Source organism: Pecten maximus, chromosome 7 (genome assembly GCF_902652985.1).
Source record: "Pecten maximus chromosome 7, xPecMax1.1, whole genome shotgun sequence".
NCBI classification, from domain to species: domain Eukaryota; kingdom Metazoa; phylum Mollusca; class Bivalvia; order Pectinida; family Pectinidae; genus Pecten; species Pecten maximus.
The window spans coordinates 10622480-10646411 of NC_047021.1; the positions used below are offsets into that span (position 1 = coordinate 10622480).

The 23932-nt window shown below is 38.0% G+C and overlaps 1 protein-coding gene across 7 annotated transcripts; it reads right to left on the reverse strand.

Annotated features, from left to right (window-relative positions):
* Window positions 1-1836: 1836 nt before the first annotated feature.
* On the reverse strand, window positions 1837-19789 carry LOC117331574. 7 transcript variants are annotated; one of them, XM_033890371.1, is made up of 8 exons: window positions 19665-19789; window positions 17942-18050; window positions 15998-16164; window positions 13548-15105; window positions 12242-12392; window positions 4337-4497; window positions 3760-4023; window positions 1837-3392 (listed from the first exon to the last, which is right to left on the reverse strand). In XM_033890371.1, the coding sequence occupies exons 4-8, from the start codon at window positions 13591-13593 to the stop codon at window positions 3259-3261; spliced, it is 756 nt and encodes a 251-aa protein (XP_033746262.1). In that variant the 5' UTR covers window positions 13594-15105; window positions 15998-16164; window positions 17942-18050; window positions 19665-19789; the 3' UTR covers window positions 1837-3258. The 7 variants fall into 7 exon arrangements, with proteins under 7 accessions (XP_033746262.1, XP_033746263.1, XP_033746269.1 ...); XM_033890372.1 differs by having other exon boundaries at window positions 19622-19769; XM_033890378.1 differs by lacking the exons at window positions 17942-18050; window positions 19665-19789 and adding an exon at window positions 17716-17923.
* Between the last annotated feature and the right edge of the window lie 4143 nt (window positions 19790-23932).

A 23932-nucleotide genomic window follows, 5' to 3' on the forward strand; every position in this document is an offset into this window, starting at 1 on the left:
AACATGTTCATGTTCATTCATTTCCTTCCAGAGTTGAAAAGAGTTGCGTTTAACTGGTTTTGATTGCAGAGGTAGATAAAATACGTAAAATAATTATTGTATTTTCTCTTGTGAAATCTTGCATGTTAGATATATCTATTACATGTTATTATTATAATTTTCATATTATCTGGCTTTTGATATGCGTTAAAACATGTTTAAAAACAAAACAGCATAACAAAAATCCTACGACGTCGCGTTCCTTCACACGCATCAAAATGATATTTTCATTTCACTGGTTATAACGACCGATTCAATTTTGAAAAAAAAAAACAAGAATAAAAAATCGTTTCCGAAATAAAGAAGACAAGATTTGATTTGTCCATCACACATACATACAACGAATACAGAAATGAAGCCATTGTAACACACATGCATGACATACACATGGGTTAGATTTAAATTAAAAACAAAAACAAACCAAACAAAAAAACTAAAACAAAAAAGATGAACATTTCTTGTCCCCCTTACTTTTTTATCAGCTTCCTACGCCACTGCATTAGGTTGAAGAAAACGTGTTCAGAATTTTCGAAGGGGTGTCCACAGGAACAGGACGAGTTAAACGACCAGTGATCAATTTTATCATAGTTTAAATTACATGGAATGTTTCTCAGCTGACAAAGAATTATGTTGAATTTTCCAGGCAAAAACTTCTGAATGAAGTACATGTAGTTCTAAATAGCTGGGCACATTGGTTTTTCCCAATTTTAAAAACATGGATCTATTGAGTGATGCAGCTAAATTTTTCGCTGGATCAAGAAAATTTCACGTTTTATAACACCATTGCGAAAACTACTACCAAACAATGTGTCTTATGATGGGAACATCATCATTGATATGGAGTTTTAAAACATCATTCAAATATTCTTGGATCATATTACTCTAAATGTTGTACATAGAAATGACCATAGGACAAGATCAGTGCCAAAGCTAATAAGATCTGTTGTCCAGGAAAAGCACCTTTTGCTTCATCGACGACACCCGCCATAAAAAATCAAATTAGTCACGTTCTCAGAATTAGATGTTAGGACCATCATGAAATACATTATAAGTTCACTGTATTGTTTTAGTAAGTTAGTATTGTATATGGCTAATACTGATTACACCAGATCTCGGGTAGAAGTGGTCACTGGCCAGGTCCACTAACATTTTTAACATTATGTCAGCGGTCGAAATATTTTCATAACGAGATAAAATATGAAAATATAAGCAAAGCTTTATGAATGTGTCGTTTTGTAACATTTTAAGACTAAACGTACAAAAGTGTAGCGGAACTGGACTGGGACGAACGCCGGCGACCAGGTAGCTCATATTGGTAGAGCATCCAGGTAGTGTTCGGAGGTCCCGGGTTCGAACCCAGGTCTGCCAGTGCATTTTCCCACCCCTATTACATATGGCACCCAACTAAATACCCACGGAGGTGGTATATGGTCTCGTGTGTGTCTTCAAGGTCGAAGACTTTGTTGAAGGAGGGGGAATGTAGCGGAACTGGACTGGGAAGAGCGCCGGCGACCAGGTAGCTCATATTGGTAGAGCATCCGGCTAGTGTTCGAAGGTCCCGGGTTCGAACCCCGGTCTGGCCGAGTGTTTTTCTTCTCCTATTATAGAATTATGATCCTGAGATTTACCTATAAAACAACATAGTCAGAAAGTTCCCCGAGCGTTCAACAAAGAATTCCATTCAGATGGCAATCATAGAAATCTTTATTTCCATGCGTTTCATACCACCACTCATAAGAGTACCACTAAAATAATTATGTGAATTATATTATTCAAAATACAAAACGTAACAAGTCGATAATTACAATAATGTACTATAATATACAGAAACGTATTATGATACACAAACTTTATTGTCACAAATTACAGTGAAAGGACTGCGCACACGTTTTGTATAACATTGAAATACTAGAAACACCGAAAACACCAGATGTACTTTATCTATGGACTCACATATCACATACCGACTCGCACTGACTCGAAATGGCAGGTGTCACAAACATACGGACTCAGTACGACACGTATCACACACATACCGACTCACTACGACACGTGTCACACACACACCGACTCATTACACGTGTCACACACATACCGACTCATAATGGCATGTGTCACAAACATACCGACTCGCACTGACTCGAAATGGCAGGTGTCACAAACATACCGACTCATAATGACACGTATCACACACATACTGACTCATTACGACACGTGTCACACACATACTGACTCATTTCGACACGTGTCACACACATACCGACTCATTACGACACGTGTCACACACATACCGACTCAGTTCGACACGTGTCACACACATACCGACTCAGTACGACACGTGTCACACACATACTGACTCACTACGACACGTGTCACACACATACTGACTCACTACGACACGTGTCACAGATATACCGACTCACTACGACACGTGTCACACACATACCGACTCATTACACGTGTCACACACATACCGACTCATAATGGCATGTGTCACAAACATACCGACTCGCACTGACTCGAAATGGCAGGTGTCACAAACATACCGACTCATAATGACACGTATCACACACATACTGACTCATTACGACACGTGTCACACACATACTGACTCATTTCGACACGTGTCACACACATACTGACTCATTACGACACGTGTCACACACATACCGACTCAGTTCGACACGTGTCACACACATACCGACTCAGTACGACACGTGTCACACACATACTGACTCACTACGACACGTGTCACAGATATACTGACTCGTACTGTCACTCGTTCCATAACATACTGACTCGTAATGACAGATGTCATATAATACTGACTCGTTAATGACACATGTCATATAATACTGACTCGTTAATGTCACGATACATAGGTACTGATTCGTAATGACACGTGTCACAGATATAGACTATATTTGTATCATAAACTTAGTCAAATGCACCACACGTTTTCACCTTTACTCGACAAAATGACATACACCAGTAACTTATATATGTTTTCCATCAAGTATTGCATCATGACTTAACCACTGCGCAGTACCCATAATGGAAGACTGCATCAGTCGCTAATTACGTCCGAACATTTAAGGTTATCCAAGATGTTTTTTCACGCAGTCCACTATTTTCCCTTATGGCATCTTCCATGCCCGCCTCTGCTCCACCATCGCCACAGGGACGTGTCACAATACCTCTCTCCATCTTCTCTCACGTTTAACTTGTCTGACCACGTGGCCGTTCCGTTTCTTCATCCTGGTGCACGTTTCCATGCATGTGATCCGAGCATGTGTATGTCCTGTCGCCTGTCTCTGTGACGTTAAATGTGTATGCTGGGGGAGGATCAGTTTCTGAAACATGTTACACATTTTCTGGATTATTTTATCTTTTAATGAGTAAAATACAAATGATTTACACCATTTAATTTCAACATTTTATACATTTGTGGGGGAGGGGGTTATTGACGATTCCCACCCTTGTTAATTGTTGCGACGCTTCTTCGAATATTCATTGGGTCCTAAATAGTAACAATGACCTAGTTTGAAATAAGAACCATACATTTTGTACTGTGATCTTACATAAAATAGACTCAAAGACTATTTGGGTAATGGTGTCAGGGTACTTCAGACTGGAGACGATCACTACCCGGGAATCTCCCATCTTTCCCCAGAGTATTAAATACAATTGTAGTTAATTACAGAACTATGATAGCCATACCTTTAATTGTCATGCTGTCCTCGTATGACGGCGGGGCTATGTACTTGGACGGTGGGTAGGCGGATTCCCTTGTATATGCCGGAGGATGCGGACCCGTGAGGTGCTCATCTGCCACGTGCACGCGGTGATGGTGTCCGTGTCCTTGCTGATGGTGTCCTAGGTGATTGTGTCCGAGTCCGCGGTGATTGTGACCATGTAACCCGTGGTGATGTCCGCGATTTGTAGCCCGTCTTCGCTGCTGACGAGGGCTGTCTACGGTATTATCTGTATTTTAAATGAAAACATAAGTTTTAAGTAGAGCAATAAGCAAGGGAACCTGGCATAAACTTTCCGATCACATGGCACCACGGACTAAACGTAATTAAAGTTGGTGATACTTATAAGCAATGGGAATTTCTGTAACGTTTATATAAAGACAGATTTCGTGGGAATGTCTGTGTCTACATTTATAACTGACAGTATCGACCTTTAAATTTCCGTTAACTGAAATCTACAAACAGCAGGAATTACAAAATGACACAAGGTGGCGTAAAGGCACAGGGAACTGTTCAGCCGAATTAATATACAATGACTTTACCATCTGTGTCATGCGGGACGGAAGCTTCCTTGTAGGCGGAGATGCAGACTAAACGCCAGCAGATGATGGCGATGATCCCGATAACTACCAATGCCGACGTTATCCCTGCCAGTAATAACGCAGGTGCATGCTGATAGCTTTCAGTTTCTGCAGACTTCTTTCTGTGAATGGACAAAGTCATTGGATGGCGTCAGAAACCGGATATTGAAGATTTTGCATGTCACTACGATGTACAACGATCTTGGGGGGTCAGTAATGGGTCATATAGATCTACAGCCCCGCGACAGGAGACAGACACCTATATAAGGAACAAGTTTCCTTCTATTGTAACATCAATTTGAGAAACACGTTGCACAAGGTTATAGCGGCTCAATAAGTGTCATCTAACCTTGCTATATTAACTCAGTAAGTGTCATCCTCACCTCGTTATAACAACTCAGTGTCACCTTCACCTCGTAATAACAACTCATTGTCATCCTCACCTCGTTATAACAACTCATTGTCATCCTAACCTCGTTATAACAACTCAGTGTCATCTTCACCTCGTTATAACAACTCATTGTCATCCTCACCTCGTTATAACAACTCAGTGTCATCTTCACCTCGTTATAACAACTCAGTAAGTGTCATCCTAACCTCGTTATAACAACTCAGTGTCATCTTCACCTCGTTATAACAAATCAGTAAGTGTCATCTTCACCTCGTTATAACAACTCATTATCATCCTCACCTCGTTATAACAATTCAGTGTCATCCTCACCTCGTTATAACAACTCAGTAAGTGTCATCTTCACCTCGTTATAACAACTCAGTGTCATCTTCACCTCGTTATAACAACTCATTGTCATCCTCACCTCGTTATAACAGCTCATTGTCATCTTCACTTCGTTATAACAACTCAGTGTCATCTTCACCTCGTTATAACAACTCAGTGTCATCTTCACCTCGTTGTAACAGCTCAGTGTCATCTTCACCTCGTTATAACAGCTCAGTGTCATCCCCATCTCGTTATAACAACTCAGTGTCATCCTACCCTCGTTATAACAACTCAGTGTCATCCTCACCTCGTTATAACAACTCATTGTCATCCTCACCTCGTTATAACAACTCAGTAAGTGTCATCCTCACCTCGTTATAACAACTCAGTGTCATCTTCACCTCGTTATAACAGCTCATTGTCATCCTCACCTCGTTATAACAACTCAGTAAGTGTCATCCTCACCTCGTTATAACAACTCATTGTCATCCTCACCTCGTTATAACAACTCATTGTCATCCTCACCTCTTTATAACAACTCATTGTCATCCGCACCTCGTTATAACAACTCAGTAAGTGTCATCCTCACCTCGTTATAACAACTCATTGTCATCCTCACCTCGTTATAACAACTCAGTAAGTGTCCTCTTCACCTCGTTATAACAACTCAGTGTCATCCTCACCTCGTTATAACAGCGCATTGTCATCCTCACCTCGTTATAACAACTCAGTGTCATCCTCACCTCGTTATAACAACTCAGTGTCATCTTCACCTCATTATAACAACTCATTGTCATCCTCACCTCGTTATAACAGCTCATTGTCATCCTCACCTCGTTATAACAGCTCATTGTCATCCTCACCTCGTTATAACAACTCAGTGTCATCCTCACCTCGTTATAACAACTCATTGTCATCTTCACCTCGTTATAACAACTCATTGTCATCCTAACCTCGTTATAACAGCTCATTGTCATCTTCACTTCGTTATAACAACTCAGTGTCATCTTCACCTCGTTATAACAACTCATTGTCATCTTCACCTCGTTATAACAACTCATTGTCATCCTAACCTCGTTATAACAACTCAGTGTCATCCTCACCTCATTATAACAACTCATTGTCATCTCCACTTCGTTATAACAACCCAGTGTCATCTTCACCTCGTTATAACAGCTCAGTGTCATCTTCACCTCGTTATAACAGCTCAGTGTCATCCCCATCTCGTTATAACAACTCAGTGTCATCCTACCCTCGTTATAACAACTCAGTGTCATCCTCACCTCGTTATAACAACTCATTGTCATCCTCACCTCGTTATAACAACTCAGTGTCATCCTCACCTCGTTATAACAACTCAGTGTCATCTTCACCTCGTTATAACAGCTCATTGTCATCCTCACCTCGTTATAAAAACTCAGTGTCATCCTCACCTCGCTATAACAACTCAGTGTCATCTTCACCTCGTTATAACAGCTCATTGTCATCCTCACCTCGTTATAACAACTCAGTAAGTGTCATCCTCACCTCGTTATAACAACTCATTGTCATCCTCACCTCGTTATAACAACTCATTGTCATCCTCACCTCGTTATAACAACTCATTGTCATCCGCACTTCGTTATAACAACTCAGTAAGTGTCATCCTCACCTCGTTATAACAACTCATTGTCATCCTCACCTCGTTATAACAACTCAGTAAGTGTCCTCTTCACCTCGTTATAACAACTCAGTGTCATCCTCACCTCGTTATAGCAGCGCATTGTCATCCTCACCTCGTTATAACAACTCAGTGTCATCCTCACCTCGTTATAACAACTCAGTGTCATCTTCACCTCATTATAACAACTCAGTGTCATCCTCACCTCGTTATAACAGCTCATTGTCATCCTCACCTCGTTATAACAACTCAGTGTCATCTTCACCTCGTTATAACAGCTCATTGTCATCCTCACCTCGTTATAACAACTCAGTAAGTGTCATCCTCACCTCGTTATAACAACTCATTGTCATCCTCACCTCGTTATAACAACTCATTGTCATCCTCACCTCGTTATAACAACTCATTGTCATCCGCACCTCGTTATAACAACTCAGTAAGTGTCATCCTCACCTCGTTATAACAACTCATTGTCATCCTCACCTCGTTATAACAACTCAGTAAGTGTCCTCTTCACCTCGTTATAACAACTCAGTGTCATCCTCACATCGTTATATCAGCGCATTGTCATCCTCACCTCGTTATAACAACTCAGTGTCATCCTCACCTCGTTATAACAACTCAGTGTCATCTTCACCTCATTATAACAACTCATTGTCATCCTCACCTCGTTATAACAGCTCATTGTCATCCTCACCTCGTTATAACAACTCAGTGTCATCCTCACCTCGTTATAACAACTCAGTGTCATCTTCACCTCGTTATAACAACTCAGTGTCATCCTACCCTCGTTATAACAACTCAGTGTCATCCTTACCTCGTTATAACAACTCATTGTCATCCTCACCTCGTTATAACAACTCAGTGTCATCCTCACCTCGTTATAACAACTCAGTGTCATCTTCACCTCGTTATAACAGCTCATTGTCATCCTCACCTCGTTATAACAACTCAGTGTCATCCTCACCTCGCTATAACAACTCAGTGTCATCTTCACCTCGTTATAACAGCTCATTGTCATCCTCACCTCGTTATAACAACTCAGTAAGTGTCCTCTTCACCTCGTTATAACAACTCAGTGTCATCCTCACCTCGTTATAGCAGCGCATTGTCATCCTCACCTCGTTATAACAACTCAGTGTCATCCTCACCTCGTTATAACAACTCAGTGTCATCTTCACCTCATTATAACAACTCATTGTCATCCTCACCTCGTTATAACAGCTCATTGTCATCCTCACCTCGTTATAACAACTCAGTGTCATCCTCACCTCGTTATAACAACTCATTGTCATCTTCACCTCGTTATAACAACTCATTGTCATCCTAACCTCGTTATAACAACTCATTGTCATCCTCACCTCGTTATAACAACTCATTGTCATCCTCACCTCGTTATAACAACTCATTGTCATCTTCACCTCGTTATAACAACTCAGTGTCATCTTCACCTCGTTATAACAAATCAGTGTCATCTTCACCTCGTTATAACACCTCGGTAAGTGTCATCTTCACCTCGTTATAACAACTCAGTGTCATCCTCACCTCGTTATAACAACTCATTGTCACCCTAACCTCGTTATAACAACTCAGTAAGTGTCATCTTCACCTCGTTATAGCAACTCAGTAAGTGTCATCCTAACCTCGTTATAACAACTCATTGTCACCCTAACCTCGTTATAACAACTCAGTAAGTGTCATCTTCACCTCGTTATAGCAACTCAGTAAGTGTCATCCTAACCTCGTTATAACAACTCAGTAAGTGTCATCTTCACCTCATTATAACAACTCATTGTCATCCTCACCTCGTTATAACAACTCAGTGTCATCCTCACCTCGTTATAACAACTCAGTGTCATCTTCACCTCGTTATAACAGCTCATTGTCATCCTCACCTCGTTATAACAACTCATTGTCATCCTCACCTCGTTATAACAACTCATTGCCATCTTCACCTCGTTATAACAACTCAGTAAGTGTCATCCTCACCTCGTTATAACAGCTCAGTGTCATCCTCACCTCGTTATAACAACTCAGTGTCATCCTCACCTCGTTATAACAACTCAGTGTCATCTTCACCTCGTTATAACAGCTCATTGTCATCCTCACCTCGTTATAACAACTCAGTGTCATCCTCACCTCGTTATAACAACTCAGTGTCATCTTCACCTCGTTATAACAGCTCATTGTCATCCTCACCTCGTTATAACAACTCAGTAAGTGTCATCCTCACCTCGTTATAACAACTCATTGTCATCCTCACCTCGTTATAACAACTCATTGTCATCCTCACCTCGTTATAACAACTCATTGTCATCCGCACCTCGTTATAACAACTCAGTAAGTGTCATCCTCACCTCGTTATAACAACTCATTGTCATCCTCACCTCGTTATAACAACTCAGTAAGTGTCCTCTTCACCTCGTTATAACAACTCAGTGTCATCCTCACCTCGTTATAGCAGCGCATTGTCATCCTCACCTCGTTATAACAACTCAGTGTCATCCTCACCTCGTTATAACAACTCAGTGTCATCTTCACCTCATTATAACAACTCATTGTCATCCTCACCTCGTTATAACAGCTCATTGTCATCCTCACCTCGTTATAACAACTCAGTGTCATCCTCACCTCGTTATAACAACTCATTGTCATCTTCACCTCGTTATAACAACTCATTGTCATCCTAACCTCGTTATAACAACTCATTGTCATCCTCACCTCGTTATAACAACTCATTGTCATCCTCACCTCGTTATAACAACTCATTGTCATCTTCACCTCGTTATAACAACTCAGTGTCATCTTCACCTCGTTATAACAAATCAGTGTCATCTTCACCTCGTTATAACACCTCGGTAAGTGTCATCTTCACCTCGTTATAACAACTCAGTGTCATCCTCACCTCGTTATAACAACTCATTGTCACCCTAACCTCGTTATAACAACTCAGTAAGTGTCATCTTCACCTCGTTATAGCAACTCAGTAAGTGTCATCCTAACCTCGTTATAACAACTCATTGTCACCCTAACCTCGTTATAACAACTCAGTAAGTGTCATCTTCACCTCGTTATAGCAACTCAGTAAGTGTCATCCTAACCTCGTTATAACAACTCAGTAAGTGTCATCTTCACCTCATTATAACAACTCATTGTCATCCTCACCTCGTTATAACAACTCAGTGTCATCCTCACCTCGTTATAACAACTCAGTGTCATCTTCACCTCGTTATAACAGCTCATTGTCATCCTCACCTCGTTATAACAACTCATTGTCATCCTCACCTCGTTATAACAACTCATTGCCATCTTCACCTCGTTATAACAACTCAGTAAGTGTCATCCTCACCTCGTTATAACAACTCATTGTCATCCTCACCTCGTTATAACAACTCAGTAAGTGTCATCTTCACCTCGTTATAACAACTCAGTGTCATCCTCACCTCGTTATAACAGCTCATTGTCATCCTCACCTCGTTATAACAACTCAGTGTCATCTTCACCTCGTTATAACACCTCGGTAAGTGTCATCTTCACCTCGTTATAACAACTCATTGTCATCCTCACCTCGTTATAACAACTCATTGTCACCCTAACCTCGTTATAACAACTCATTGTCATCCTCACCTCGTTATAACAACTCATTGTCATCTTCACCTCGTTATAACACCTCGGTAAGTGTCATCTTCACCTCGTTATAACAACTCATTGTCACCCTAACCTCGTTATAACAACTCAGTGTCATCCTAACCTCGTTATAACTCATTGTCATCTTCACCTCGTTATAGCAACTCAGTAAGTGTCATCTTCACCTCGTTATAACAACTCAGTGTCATCCTCTCCTCGTTATAACAACCCAGTGTCATCTTCACCTCGTTATAACAACTCATTGTCATCCTCACCTCGTTATAACAACTCAGTGTCATCTTCACCTCGTTATAACAACTCAGTGTCATCTTCACCTCGTTATAACAACTCAGTGTCATCCTAACCTCGTTATAACAACTCAGTGTCATCTTCACCTCGTTATAACAACTCAGTGTCATCTTCACATCGTTATAACAACTCAGTGTCATCTTCACCTCGTTATAACAACTCAGTGTCATCCTTACCTCGTTATAACAACTCAGTAAGTGTCATCTTCACCTCGTTATAACAAATCAGTAAGTGTCATCTTCACCTCGTTATAACAACTCAGTGTCATCCTCACCTCGTTATAACAACTCAGTAAGTGTCATCTTCACCTCGTTATAACAATTCAGTAAGTGTCATCTTCACCTCGTTATAACAACTCAGTAAGTGTCATCCTCACCTCGTTATAACAACTCAGTAAGTGTCATCTTCACCTCATTATAACAACTCATTGTCATCCTAACCTCGTTATAACAACTCAGTGTCATCTTCACCTCGTTATAACAACTCAGTGTCATCCTCACCTCGTTATAACAACTCAGTAAGTGTCATCTTCACCTCGTTATAACAATTCAGTAAGTGTCATCTTCACCTCATTATAACAACTCATTGTCATCCTCACCTCATTATAACAACTCAGTAAGTGTCATCTTCACCTCGTTATAACAACTTATTGTCATCCTCACCTCGTTGTAACAACTCAGTAAGTGTCATCTTCACCTCATTATAACAACTCATTGTCATCCTCACCTCGTTATAACAACTCAGTAAGTGTCATCTTCACCTCGTTATAACAACTCAGTAAGTGTCATCTTCACCTCGTTATAACAACTCAGTAAGTGTCATCTTCACCTCGTTATAACAACTCAGTAAGTGTCATCCTAACCTCGTTATAACAACTCATTGTCATCTTCACCTCATTATAACACCTCGGTAAGTGTCATCTTCTGATATGTCTCAAAATTGAACACATACATTCAGGGACCAAGGGGAGGGAACCTACATCTGGAAATTAAGGATGAGATCGATCCCGTGCTTCTCCAGCAATACGAAAACAAAGAATGTTAAAGGACGAAATGACGGAGGGAAGGGTGAACTCACCATCTGATGACCTACTGACCTACTTACTGTGATAACAGGGAACAGACTTGCACCCGTTCCGAATTAATCTACTTACTGAGATAACCTTAAACAAACTGACACCCGTCCCCACCTGACCTATTTACTGATATTACATTAAACAAACTGACACCCGTCCCCACCTGACCTATTTACTGATATTACATTAAACAAACTGACACCCGTCCCCACCTGACCTACTTACTGATACATTGTATTACATTAAACAAACTGACACCCGTCCCCACCTGACCTATTTACTGATATTACATTAAACAAACTGACTCCCGTCCCCACCTGACCTGTTTACAGTCACGTTAAAATAGCACGAAACTGATGTCCATACTGCCGAATACATCCAACAACTCATTCAGTCACATTATTCTGCCAACGAGATAACCTGTTGTCTCGGTCCTAAACTACTGAGAGTTAGGGTACCTCGACCTGACCTACTTACTGAGATAACACGGAGCAGCACTTCCGGTCTGTATAATTCCCACAGCATTCCTCAGTCCGAAGACAGGTTTTGTATAGTGTGTCTTCTCTGTATGTAGCTGTCTCGTTGTCATAATGTTTGTGGAGGTAGGAACAGTCCGACACAACTGTACCTGTGAAAGTAGAGGAATGTACAGGTATGAGTAAAGTATACGATACATTATGATAAATACAGAATACTAGAAATAAAACATCGGCCTTTAAGGCGCCCGCAAATCAACCACTTATTGGGGCGGTACACATAACCACACATTGGACTCCTGGATCTCTGTAACCAACCACTTATTGGGGCGGTACACAGAACCACGCACCGGACTCTTGGATCTCTGTAACCAACCACTGATTGGGGCGGTACACAGAACCGCACATTGGACTCCTGGATCTCTGTAACCAACCACTGATTGGGGCGGTACACAGAACCACGCACCGGACTCCTGGATCTCTGTAACCAACCACTGATTGGGGCGGTACACAGAACCACACATCGGACTCCTGGATCTCTGTAACCAACAACTTATTGGGGCGGTACACAGAACCACACATCGGACTCCTGGACTTCTGTAACCAACCACTTATTGGGGCGGTACACATAACCGCACATCGGACTCCTGGATCTCTGTAACCAACCACTTATTGGGGCGGTACACAGAACCACACATCGGACTCCTGGACTTCTGTAACCAACCACTGATTGGGGCGGTACACATAACCGCACATCGGACTCCTGGATCTCTGTAACCAACCACTTATTGGGGCGGTACACAGAACCACACATCGGACTCCTGGACTTCTGTAACCAACCACTTATTGGGGCGGTACACAGAACCGCACATCGGACTCCTGGACTTCTGTAACCAACCACTTATTGGGGCGGTACACAGAACCGCACATCGGACTCCTGGACTTCTGTAACCAACCACTTATTGGGGCGGTACACAGAACCGCACATCGGACTCCTGGATCTCTGTAACCAACCACTTATTGGGGCGGTACACAGAACCGCACATCGGACTCCTGGACTTCTGTAACCAACCACTGATTGGGGCGGTACACAGAACCACATATCGACCCCTGGGTCTCTATAACGCCACCGTGGTGTGGGTGGTAGGTAGAACCACAGACATTTAAATGCCCTGGGTGTATTGTATTGGTATCCCTTGTCCAATTGATTATGACAATCTACCCGCTTTGAACTGTAGGTGTACCGAATATATGTTCACCTACAGACATTTCAAAAATGTTCAAAAAGACAACAACGTAGCACTTACCAATACAAACTGAGAGGAAGATGGAAGTCACCCTGACAGGCGCCATGTTAGTGTATAATTCCTAATGTGTTTACCGATCTGAACAACACGAGATAATCGGCAGGTTAATTAGTGGGACTTCATTGTCCGACCAGTCGTGCGTGCAACCTCGTAGACTGGCTTACGAGTCGTCCAATACACATGTATTGTCTTAACGGCCTCAACCTAGGCCTGTCGCTCGCCGTACTTTATCCACATGTAAATACTAGAGCCAAACATTTTGGTACATTTTGTGTATGTACGGGAACGAGCATTATAGGTACGGGAGGAATGGAGGAATTCCAGCATCAAAACATGAGAAACTATGGATACAGAGTTAAGTTCGAAAGTTGTGTTTGAATCCGTTTTACATTTTTTCATTTTCAATACGGCTATGAACTTAGCATTAGAGCTCTTCGGAAGATATGTATAGATATCTACATGTACTGCTACTCATACATACATTAGTGTAGTTTGGAATAAAATACAATAAAACAACAGTCATTTATGATTTTTTCTTTTGATAGTTACATACGAAAATATGCAAAATTAATGGAATAGCCGATGATCCCGCCAATGCACCATGCTATCGTTTACCGTGTTTTTTTTTCGCAGTTTCCAGTTGAAACGGGAACTACATTTTTTGGCGTATTAATATTTAACTGCTATTATGTGTGGGAATCCAGCACGAGAAACGATGTTTTCATACTGTATTCATGGTGTTTGGAGTGTCAAATGATTGCCAAATGATTGTTGTGTTCACTTGTTATGTTCATGTAAGGATGTATTACCTATATCCTTAGTTCCTTTTCAAATATATTCGCTGTTCTCTGTACCGTTGTTTGTGTGTTAAACTTGCTCATATGATTTTTGATTTTTCATTTGTTTTCTTCTGTTCTACGATATTAAAGAAAACAGCATATGAAAAACGTATTTGACAAAGAATTTTATTGACAATGACGGAAAGACAAGGTAAATAATGATGTACAAAATGTAAGTATAATGACGTGTTTTACTTAAGTAGTTAGAAATTTTGCGTGATAATTTCTCCAGGGTTCATCGTGTATAAATATTTAACTCTTAAAGACAAATACGATGTATGACATACTTACAATAATCGAGAGTGATTGTAAATCATGCGAGTAATGTTAAAATTTGTTAGTCAGCTTTTCTAAATATATGTACAGTGTCCATGTAAACTAGGTAATGATGCTGATACATTTGTCATTTAGAGGTCAGAAGAAACATAACAATAAGGTGTCAGTGGTATGCCTTTAGAATCTTTGAGTGATGTTCATATCCGGCGTGGATGAGATCCCATCAACAGTACCGGAAGTGGAAGTTATGGAACTAGTGGGTCCGCCAACAACCGTGTCATAGGATGGCGGCATAGGCCCACTCTTCTGGTCGGTTCCTTGTGGGTAGGGCGCACCAACCTCCGAGTTTAAGGTCACACCTGACGGGTGGTTGGGGTAGCCAGTGAAGGGAGGTTGTGTCCCCAGAGTGGTAGCATTTCCCTGTAGAACCACTGTCCTGGTTACTGTAATGATATATATATATATATATATATCACATAATAGAGGAGAACAGACGATTTACACAGGTGTAACTAGGTGTAACTGAGATTCGGTCAAAACTTACATCAAAGAAATTGCAATAGTATTCTTTTCATTGTTTTTATGTCGGTACATACTCTAGAAACACCATATAAAAAGTATCAATCAATAAAACTTTCGGAAAATGATTAAATCGACAGATATTCAAGACATGTTAGGATTTTCCGATTCAATTTTTAGTTGGGGGTTAGGGGTAAATTTTTCATTATATTTTATTAATGGAAAGCACTATATTCGTAAATAATGGTTCATTGTAAAGATTAGATAACATGCAATGAACAAATATGAGAGAGCAGACATATTTTTTCTACATGACGTCATCACACGTCAAAAGTTATCTCCCTTTAACAAAATCGAAGAATTTTCATTATTTCATACATTGAACTTCCCTTCATTGATTAATTTCATAATATATGTTGGTACATTCACTTATATAAACTTATTAACATACAATAGAAACAATAAGCGAAAGGAAACTAGTTAAAGAACATGGGCAAATGATGAATTATAGTGGCAGTGAACATGTATTTCGTTACTGGTTCAACCTAAGTGTATCATCTGATTCATTCTGATTCATTCATTGATTAGAAAACAACTAATAATAAAAGATGTGTAGCAACTTCCTCCGCCCCGGTGGTTGTACATATAGGCCTACAATCTCAACACCTGGCACATGGTTTCTTTAACATAATACTAGAGAAAGAAAACAATATCGTGTCGCCATTCACACCATTGTAAGCATTTGTTTTAAATAAACTATTACCAGAGTCGAGTACTTCTTGAAGTAGGGTTAGGCAATAATAGAACTATACACACCGGGAGTAGTATTGGGAAAGAATACGACGGGAGTGACGAGTCGGCCACCTGTCCCCCTCATCCTCCTCCTCCTACACAACAAACACACAGCGACGATAGCAGCAATGATACCACCGACGACGATCAGACAACCGATAACGACCCCGGCAATTCTACCTCCATACGTTCTACAACAAAGTCGTTATGGTTACATAGCGATGACAAATGTATTTGCAAAAATATGGATGTCAGCATAGTATATATATCCGTTGTAATATCTGTAATTACGACTCGGTGTTATAGTATCTATATCCGGTGTAATATCTGTAATTAAGACTCGGTGTTAAAGTATTTTTATCCGGTATCATATCTGTACTTACGACTCGGTGTAAAAGTATCTATATCTTGTGTAATATCTGTACTCACTACTCGCTGTTAAAATATCTATATCCGTTATCATATCTGTGCTTATGACTCAGTGTTATAGTATCTATATCCGGTGTAGTATCTGTACTTACGACCCGGCGTTATAACATCTATATCCGGTGTAATATCTGTACTTACTACTCGGTGTTATAGTATCTATATCCGGTGTATTATCTGTACTTACGACTCGGTGTTATAGTATTTATATCCGCTGTAGTATCTGTACTTACGACTCAGTGATATAGTATCTATATCCGGTGTAATATCTGTACTTACGGCACGGTGTTATAATATCTTTATCCATTATCATATCTGTACTTACGACACGGTGTTATAGTATTTACCTCTGGTGTAATATCTGTACTTACGTCCCAGTATAATAATATCAGGCGTATCTATATCCGCTGTAGTAAGTGTATCTGGTATATCTGTACTTACTACTCAGTGATATAGTATCTATATCCGGTGTAGTATCTGTACTTACGTCTCAGTATAATAGTATCAGGCGTATATATATCCGCTGTAGTAAGTGTATCTGGTATATCTGTCCTTACGATTTAGTGATATAGTATCTATATCCGGTGTGATATCTGTACTTACGAATCAGTGATATAGTATCTATATCCGGTGTAATACCTGTACTTACGCCCCAGTATAATAGTATCTGGCGTATCTATATCCGCTGTAGTAAGTGTATCTGGTGCATCTGTCCTTACGACTTAGTGATATAGTATCTATATCCGGTGTGATATCTGTACTTACGAATCAGTGATATAGTATCTATATCCGGTGTAATACCTGTACTTACGCCCCAGTATAATAGTATCTGGCGTATCTATATCCGCTGTAGTAAGTGTATCTGGTGCATCTGTTCTTACGACTCAGTGATATAGTATCTATATCCGGTGTAATATAAGTACACTTTTGTACTTACAAATCAGTGATATAGTATCTATATCCGGTATAATATCTGTACTTACGTCCCAGTATAATAGTATCTGGCGTATCTATATCCGGTGTAATACCTGTACTTACGTCCCAGTGTAATAGTATCTGGCGTATCTATATACACTGTAGTAAGTGTATCTGGTGCATCTGTTCTTACGACTCAGTGATATAGTATCTATATCCGGTGTAATATAAGTACTTACAAATCAGTGATATAGTATCTATATCCGGTATAATACCTGTACTTACGTCCCAGTATAATAGTATCTGGCGTATCTATATCCACTGTAGTAAGTGTATCTGGTGCATCTGTTCTTACGACTCAGTGATATAGTATCTATAACCGGTGTAACATCTGTACTTACGTCCCAGTGTAATAGTATCTGGTGTATCTATATCCGGTGTAATATCTGTACTTACGTCCCAGTATAATAGTATCTGATGTATCTATATCCGGTGTAATATCTGTACTTACGCCCCAGTATAATAGTATCTGGTGTAGCTATATTCGCGGTAGTAAGTTTATATGGTGTATCTGTACTTACGACTCAGTGATATAGTATCTGTATCCGTTGTAGTATCTGTACTTACGTCCCAGTATAATAGTATCTGGTGTATCTATATCCGCTGTAGTAAGTGTATCTGGTGTATCTGTATCCACTGTAGTAAGTGTATCGAAACCGCACTCCAGAAACTGTATCTAGATAGGAAATATATATGAAAAATTATACTGGATGAATACACTTTTATACCTCGATCTCTATACTTTTTAATCACAGTTCACATGACTTAATATCGGCAATACTCTTGGCCAATTTTAAAACATTTCAATGTTAATTCGTGTTAAAGTACGTTGACTGGGTACAGCCATCAGTACTTTATCTTGATATCTGTACCAAGTCAGTCTAAATGAATATACAATGTAACCGAACTTAAACAGCAGTAAACAGAATAAATGATTTAATAAAATGATTATGCAACAACTACAAAATACAGGTGTGACATAACTTAGTAAAAACAAATGTGACATAAATTACTAAATACTGATGTAACATAACTTACCATATACAGGTGTAACATAACTTACTAAATACAAGTGTGACATCACTTACTAAATACAGGTGTGACATAACTTACTTAATACAGGTGTGACATAACTTACTAAATACAGCTGTGACATAACTTACTAAATACAGGTGTGACATAACTTACTAAATACAGGTGTGACATAACTTACTAAATACAGGTGTGACATAACTTACTAAATACAGGTGTGACATAACTTACTAAATACAGGTGTGACATAACTTACTAAATACAGCTGTGACATAACTTACTAAATACAGGTGTAACATAACTTACCTCATACAGGTGTACCATAACTTACTAAATACAGGTGTACCATAACTTACTAAATACTGAATTAACATAACTTAGTAAATACAAATGTGACATAACTTACTAAATACAGGTGTGACATAACTTACTAAATACAGGTGTGACATAACTAACTAAATACAGGTGTACCATAACTTACTAAATACAGGTGTAACATAACTTACTAAACACAGGAGTAACATAACTTACTAAATACTGATGTAACATAAATTACCAAATACAGGTGTAACATAAATTACCAAATACAGGTGTAACATAACTTACCAAATACAGGTGTAACATAACTTACTAAATACAGGTGTAACATAACTTAGTAAATGCAGGTGTGACATAACTTACCTAATACAGATGTAACATAACTTACCAAATACAGGTGTGACATAACTTACCAAATACAGGTGTAACATAACTTACTTAATACAGGTGTGACACAACTTACTAAATACAGGTGTGACATAACTTACCAAATACAGGGTATGACATAACTTACCAAGTACAGGTGTAACATAACTTACTAAATACAGGTGTAACATAACTTACTAAATACAGGTGTAACATAACGTACCAAGTACAGGTGTAACATAACTTACCTAATACAGGTGTGACACAACTTACTTAATACAGGTGTGGCATAACTTACCTAATACAGATGTAACATAACTTACTAAACACAGGTGTGGCATAACTTACTAAATACAGGTGTAACATAACTTACCTAATACAGGTGTGACACAACTTACTTAATACGGGTGTGGCATACCTTACCTAATACAGATGTAACATAACTTACTAAACACAGGTGTGGCATAACTTACCTAATACAGGCATACAGGTGTGACAAAACTTATTAAATACTGATGTAACATAACTTACCTAATACAGGTGATACTTAGTTTCAGGTCCTGGAACAACTTACCGAGTACAAGCGTTAGCAGAAAGACAAGATAGCAGATCATGGAAGCCATGTTGATTTACAAGCACACACTTGATTTCACTTAATACGATCATAATGACGTTGAATATCTACGGAGCAGCTTCCGGTGAGGATGAGATGTAAAACCACAGGGAGAAAGGCTAGGTCCTCTGACGATAAACCTTCCTGTCATTTACAAACAAAATAACAGGACATTCTATGGACATCGCATGTGCCTAATGAAAGATATACATATTATTCTAAAATGGAATGAACTCTACCGGAAGTAGGATATGACCAGTGTATGAAACACTTTTTTGAGAAGCATCGGATGGTATAGGCTAAACGATCTTCAATTAAAAGTAATAGCTTATAAGATGCACAACATCAAATGACCTAGATAAGATCTTTGTAAGATGATTACATTCTTTACTTTTCTCTGCTTCCTCTTTATCATTTGAAAACTAAAGAAATATATATGTATATGAAGTCAGAGAAAGATCGATCAATGAATAATCTGAGACATAAGGTTAACAAACTTATACAAGAGGTACCTACTTATGAATTTCGAGAAAGATCCATGAAGAACTTTCTGAGCAATAGCAATTGAAAACTTCAAATGTCAAATCCAAAATGGCCATGTTATATTTCGACCAATGTCAAAATCGAACATGTACGACTAGGAACCAGGCCAAGGGGAACCTACATATATATAGGGTACTGTCAAAATTGATAATGGCGGCCTACCGGCAATCTTGATGTACACATAAGATCATGGGGAAACAAAAGATGAAATACAGCTGTATGAGAGGATTATCTTGATACTTCTCAAGAAATAGCGACAACAAGAATTGTTTACGGAGGGACCAAGGACCATGTACGAAGGACGTTTTGAATAGCTAAATATCATCAAATGAAAGTATCATTTTATCTTTTTGATTACTGATCAGTTTTGAATATATATATATTTCAAACTAAAACCTTGAATAAGTTAATGTACAAATTGTACGCTACGTTTTGTTTCGGTGGCCTTCGTGTTTATATTTGTGTGAATAGGGGCACTAATTCTTTTTAAAATATCCAATATACCAAAAATATCCAATATACCAAAAATATCCAATATACACCAAACATATCCAATATGATAATAATATCCATTATGCCAAAAATATCCAATGTACCAAAAATATCCAATATACAAAAAATTCCATTATACCTAAAATATCTAATATACCAAAAATATCCAATATACCCCAAAATATCCAATATAACAAAAATATCCTTTATACCAAAAATATCCAATATACACCAAAAATATCCAATATACCTAAAATATCCAATATAACAAAAATATCTTTTATACCAAAAATATCCAATGTACCAAAAATATCCGATATACACCGAAATATCCAATATAACAAAAATAGCTTTTATACCAAAAATATCCAATGTACCAAAAATATCCGATATACACCGAAATATCCAATATAACAAAAATATCCTTTATACCAAAAATATCCCATATACACCAAAAATATCCAATATACCTAAAATATCCAATATAACAAAAACATCCAATGTACCAAAAACATCCAATGTACCAAAAATATCCGATATACACCAAAATATCCAATATAACAAAAATATCTTTTATACCAAAAATATCCAATGTACCAAAAATATCCGATATACACCGAAATATCCAATATAACAAAAAAATCCTTTATTCCAAAAATATCCAATATACCAAACATATCCAATATACACCAAAATATCCTATCTATGAAAAAATATCCAATATACCTAAAATATCCAATATACCTAAAATATCCAATATAACAAAAATATCCAATATACACCAAAAATATCCAATGTAACAAAAATATCCTTTATACTAAAAATATCCAATGTACTAAAAATATCCAATGTACCAAAAATATCCAATGTAACAAAAATATCCAATGTAACAAAAATATAAAAGAGACGAAAAAAGATCAATACGCCTCCCTCGCTAAATTTCAACACCTCTTTATTTCCACTTTGAGTTTCGGCTCTTCAGGTCCCTAGAATCATTGACAATGAAGTGCTGTATTTTACAGTTTAATACTCGGTATAATGTATCGTATCTGATCAGCTAATACTGTAATGCTGGATACTGTATAACATTATAACATTTAACACTGTATATATATAGTATTGTTACTGTATGATAAAGTATTGGTTACTGATTGATATATATATATTATTGGTTACTGTATGATATATATATAGTATTGGTTACTGTATGAAATATATATATAGTATTGGTTACTGTATGATATATATATATATAGTATTGGTTACTGTATGATATATATATAGTATTGGTTACTGTATGATATATAGAGTATTGGTTACTGATTGATATATATATATATAGTATTGGTTACTGTATGATATATATATAGTATTGGTTACTGTATGATATATATATATTATTGGTTACTGTATGATATATATATAGTATTGGTTACTGTATGATATATATATATATATAGTATTGGTTACTGTATGATATATATATAGTATTGGTTACTGTATGATATTTACATAGTATTGGTTACTGTATGATATATATATAGTATTGGTTACTGTATGATATATATAGTATTGGTTACTGTATGATATATATATATATAGTATTGGTTACTGTATGATATATATATATATACAGTATTGGTTACTGTATGATATATATATAGTATTGGTTACTGTATGATATATATAGTATTGGTTACTGTATGATATATATATAGTATTGGTTACTGTATGATATATATATTATTGGTTACTGTATGATATATATATAGTATTGGTTACTGTATGATATATATATATTATTGGTTACTGTATGATATATATAGTATTGGTTACTGTATGATATATATATATTATTGGTTACTGTATGTACATGTATAAGTATATGTACCACTATTATTGAAGCTCTGTGTATCAATTATGAGCACATGACACATGTGGTATGCTTCCTGTCACCGCGGAAGTGGACATCCGGGGTCAGGACATTACTCAATTGTTGGAAAGTTAGGCGGGTGAATACCTGTTTTTGTCCCCGTCTACATTTAGATGTCTAATACATAAATGTACAGATATTTTACAGTATTTAGTCGGTGACATTCTATTCCCCGACACGCGCCGATACAAAAAATACTTCCTGCCTCATGATACCTGTAGGTTTCATTTACGTTCGTTATGTTTCTTATCACTTTATTCTCACTTGGTTGGCAATATATGTAAACGTGTTTATGAAGACCTACCAGCCATAGTAAATAGCACATCTATACGAGTTATTGATACAAGAGATCCCACAGGGATCCTGGCGACCACCATTGAATGAACTTTATTGGGTTCTATATGTCAGACTGATCTTCTCTTTACTTTTCTTTTCTTTCTTTCTTACCTCTTACTAATATGATAACATGAACAAGTGGAACCTATATGTGAAGTTTGACAAACATTCCTCCAGTACTTTTCAAGAAATAGCGATAACAAATTTCAATTATCAAAATACAAGATGGCTGTCTGTCGGCCATTTTGATTTTCTAATCAAAAAGTAAATCTATTTGGCACAACTACAAAACAAAGGGAACTTACACAAGAAGTTTGAGAAATATCTCTCCAGTAATTTTCAAGAAAGTAATAACAAATTTCAATTATCAAAATTCAAGATGGCCGCCTGTTGTTAATTTCTAAGGACCAAGGAGAACCTGTAAATGAAGTTTGAGGAATATACTTCCAGTACTTTGCAGGAAATAGCAATACCAAACTTCAATTCTCAAAATTCAAGATGGCCGTCTGTTCTGTCGACCATTTTGTTTTTCTGATCAAAAATCTAAATTCAAATGGCAGAACTAAGGACCAAGGGGAACCTATACATGAAGTTTGAGGAATATCCTTCCAGTACTTTTCAAGAAATAGCAAGAATAATTCCATCCTCAAAATTCAAGATGGCCGCCGTACACAAGGTACTGGTATTCGACCGTTGTTCTATTAACACGAGGCCGAAGGCCGAGTGCAATAGAACATCGGTCGATTACTAGTACCGATGGTAAAATATTCTGGACTATTACATAAACACCCATGATATACTTGTTTTATTACATCTCGACTACCATGCAGGCCTAGAAATCGCCATGACTTTCGTCTGCCAGGGTTGACATCTGAGTGACTTAGACGCTGAAAATGGTAAAACTAAATTCCGAAACCTCACAGGT

Excerpts from the sequence above, each read along its gene's own strand:
- LOC117331574 (XM_033890371.1), bottom strand. The coding sequence starts at position 13,593 with ATGGCGCCTGTCAGGGTGACTTCCATCTTCCTCTCAGTTTGTATTG. Across the intron at positions 12,393-13,547 it reads CTTCCTCTCAGTTTGTATTG|GTACAGTTGTGTCGGACTGT; the intron begins GTAAGTGCTACG and ends CTACTTTCACAG. Across the intron at positions 4,024-4,336 it reads CGTCCCGCATGACACAGATG|ATAATACCGTAGACAGCCCT; the intron begins GTAAAGTCATTG and ends TTTAAAATACAG.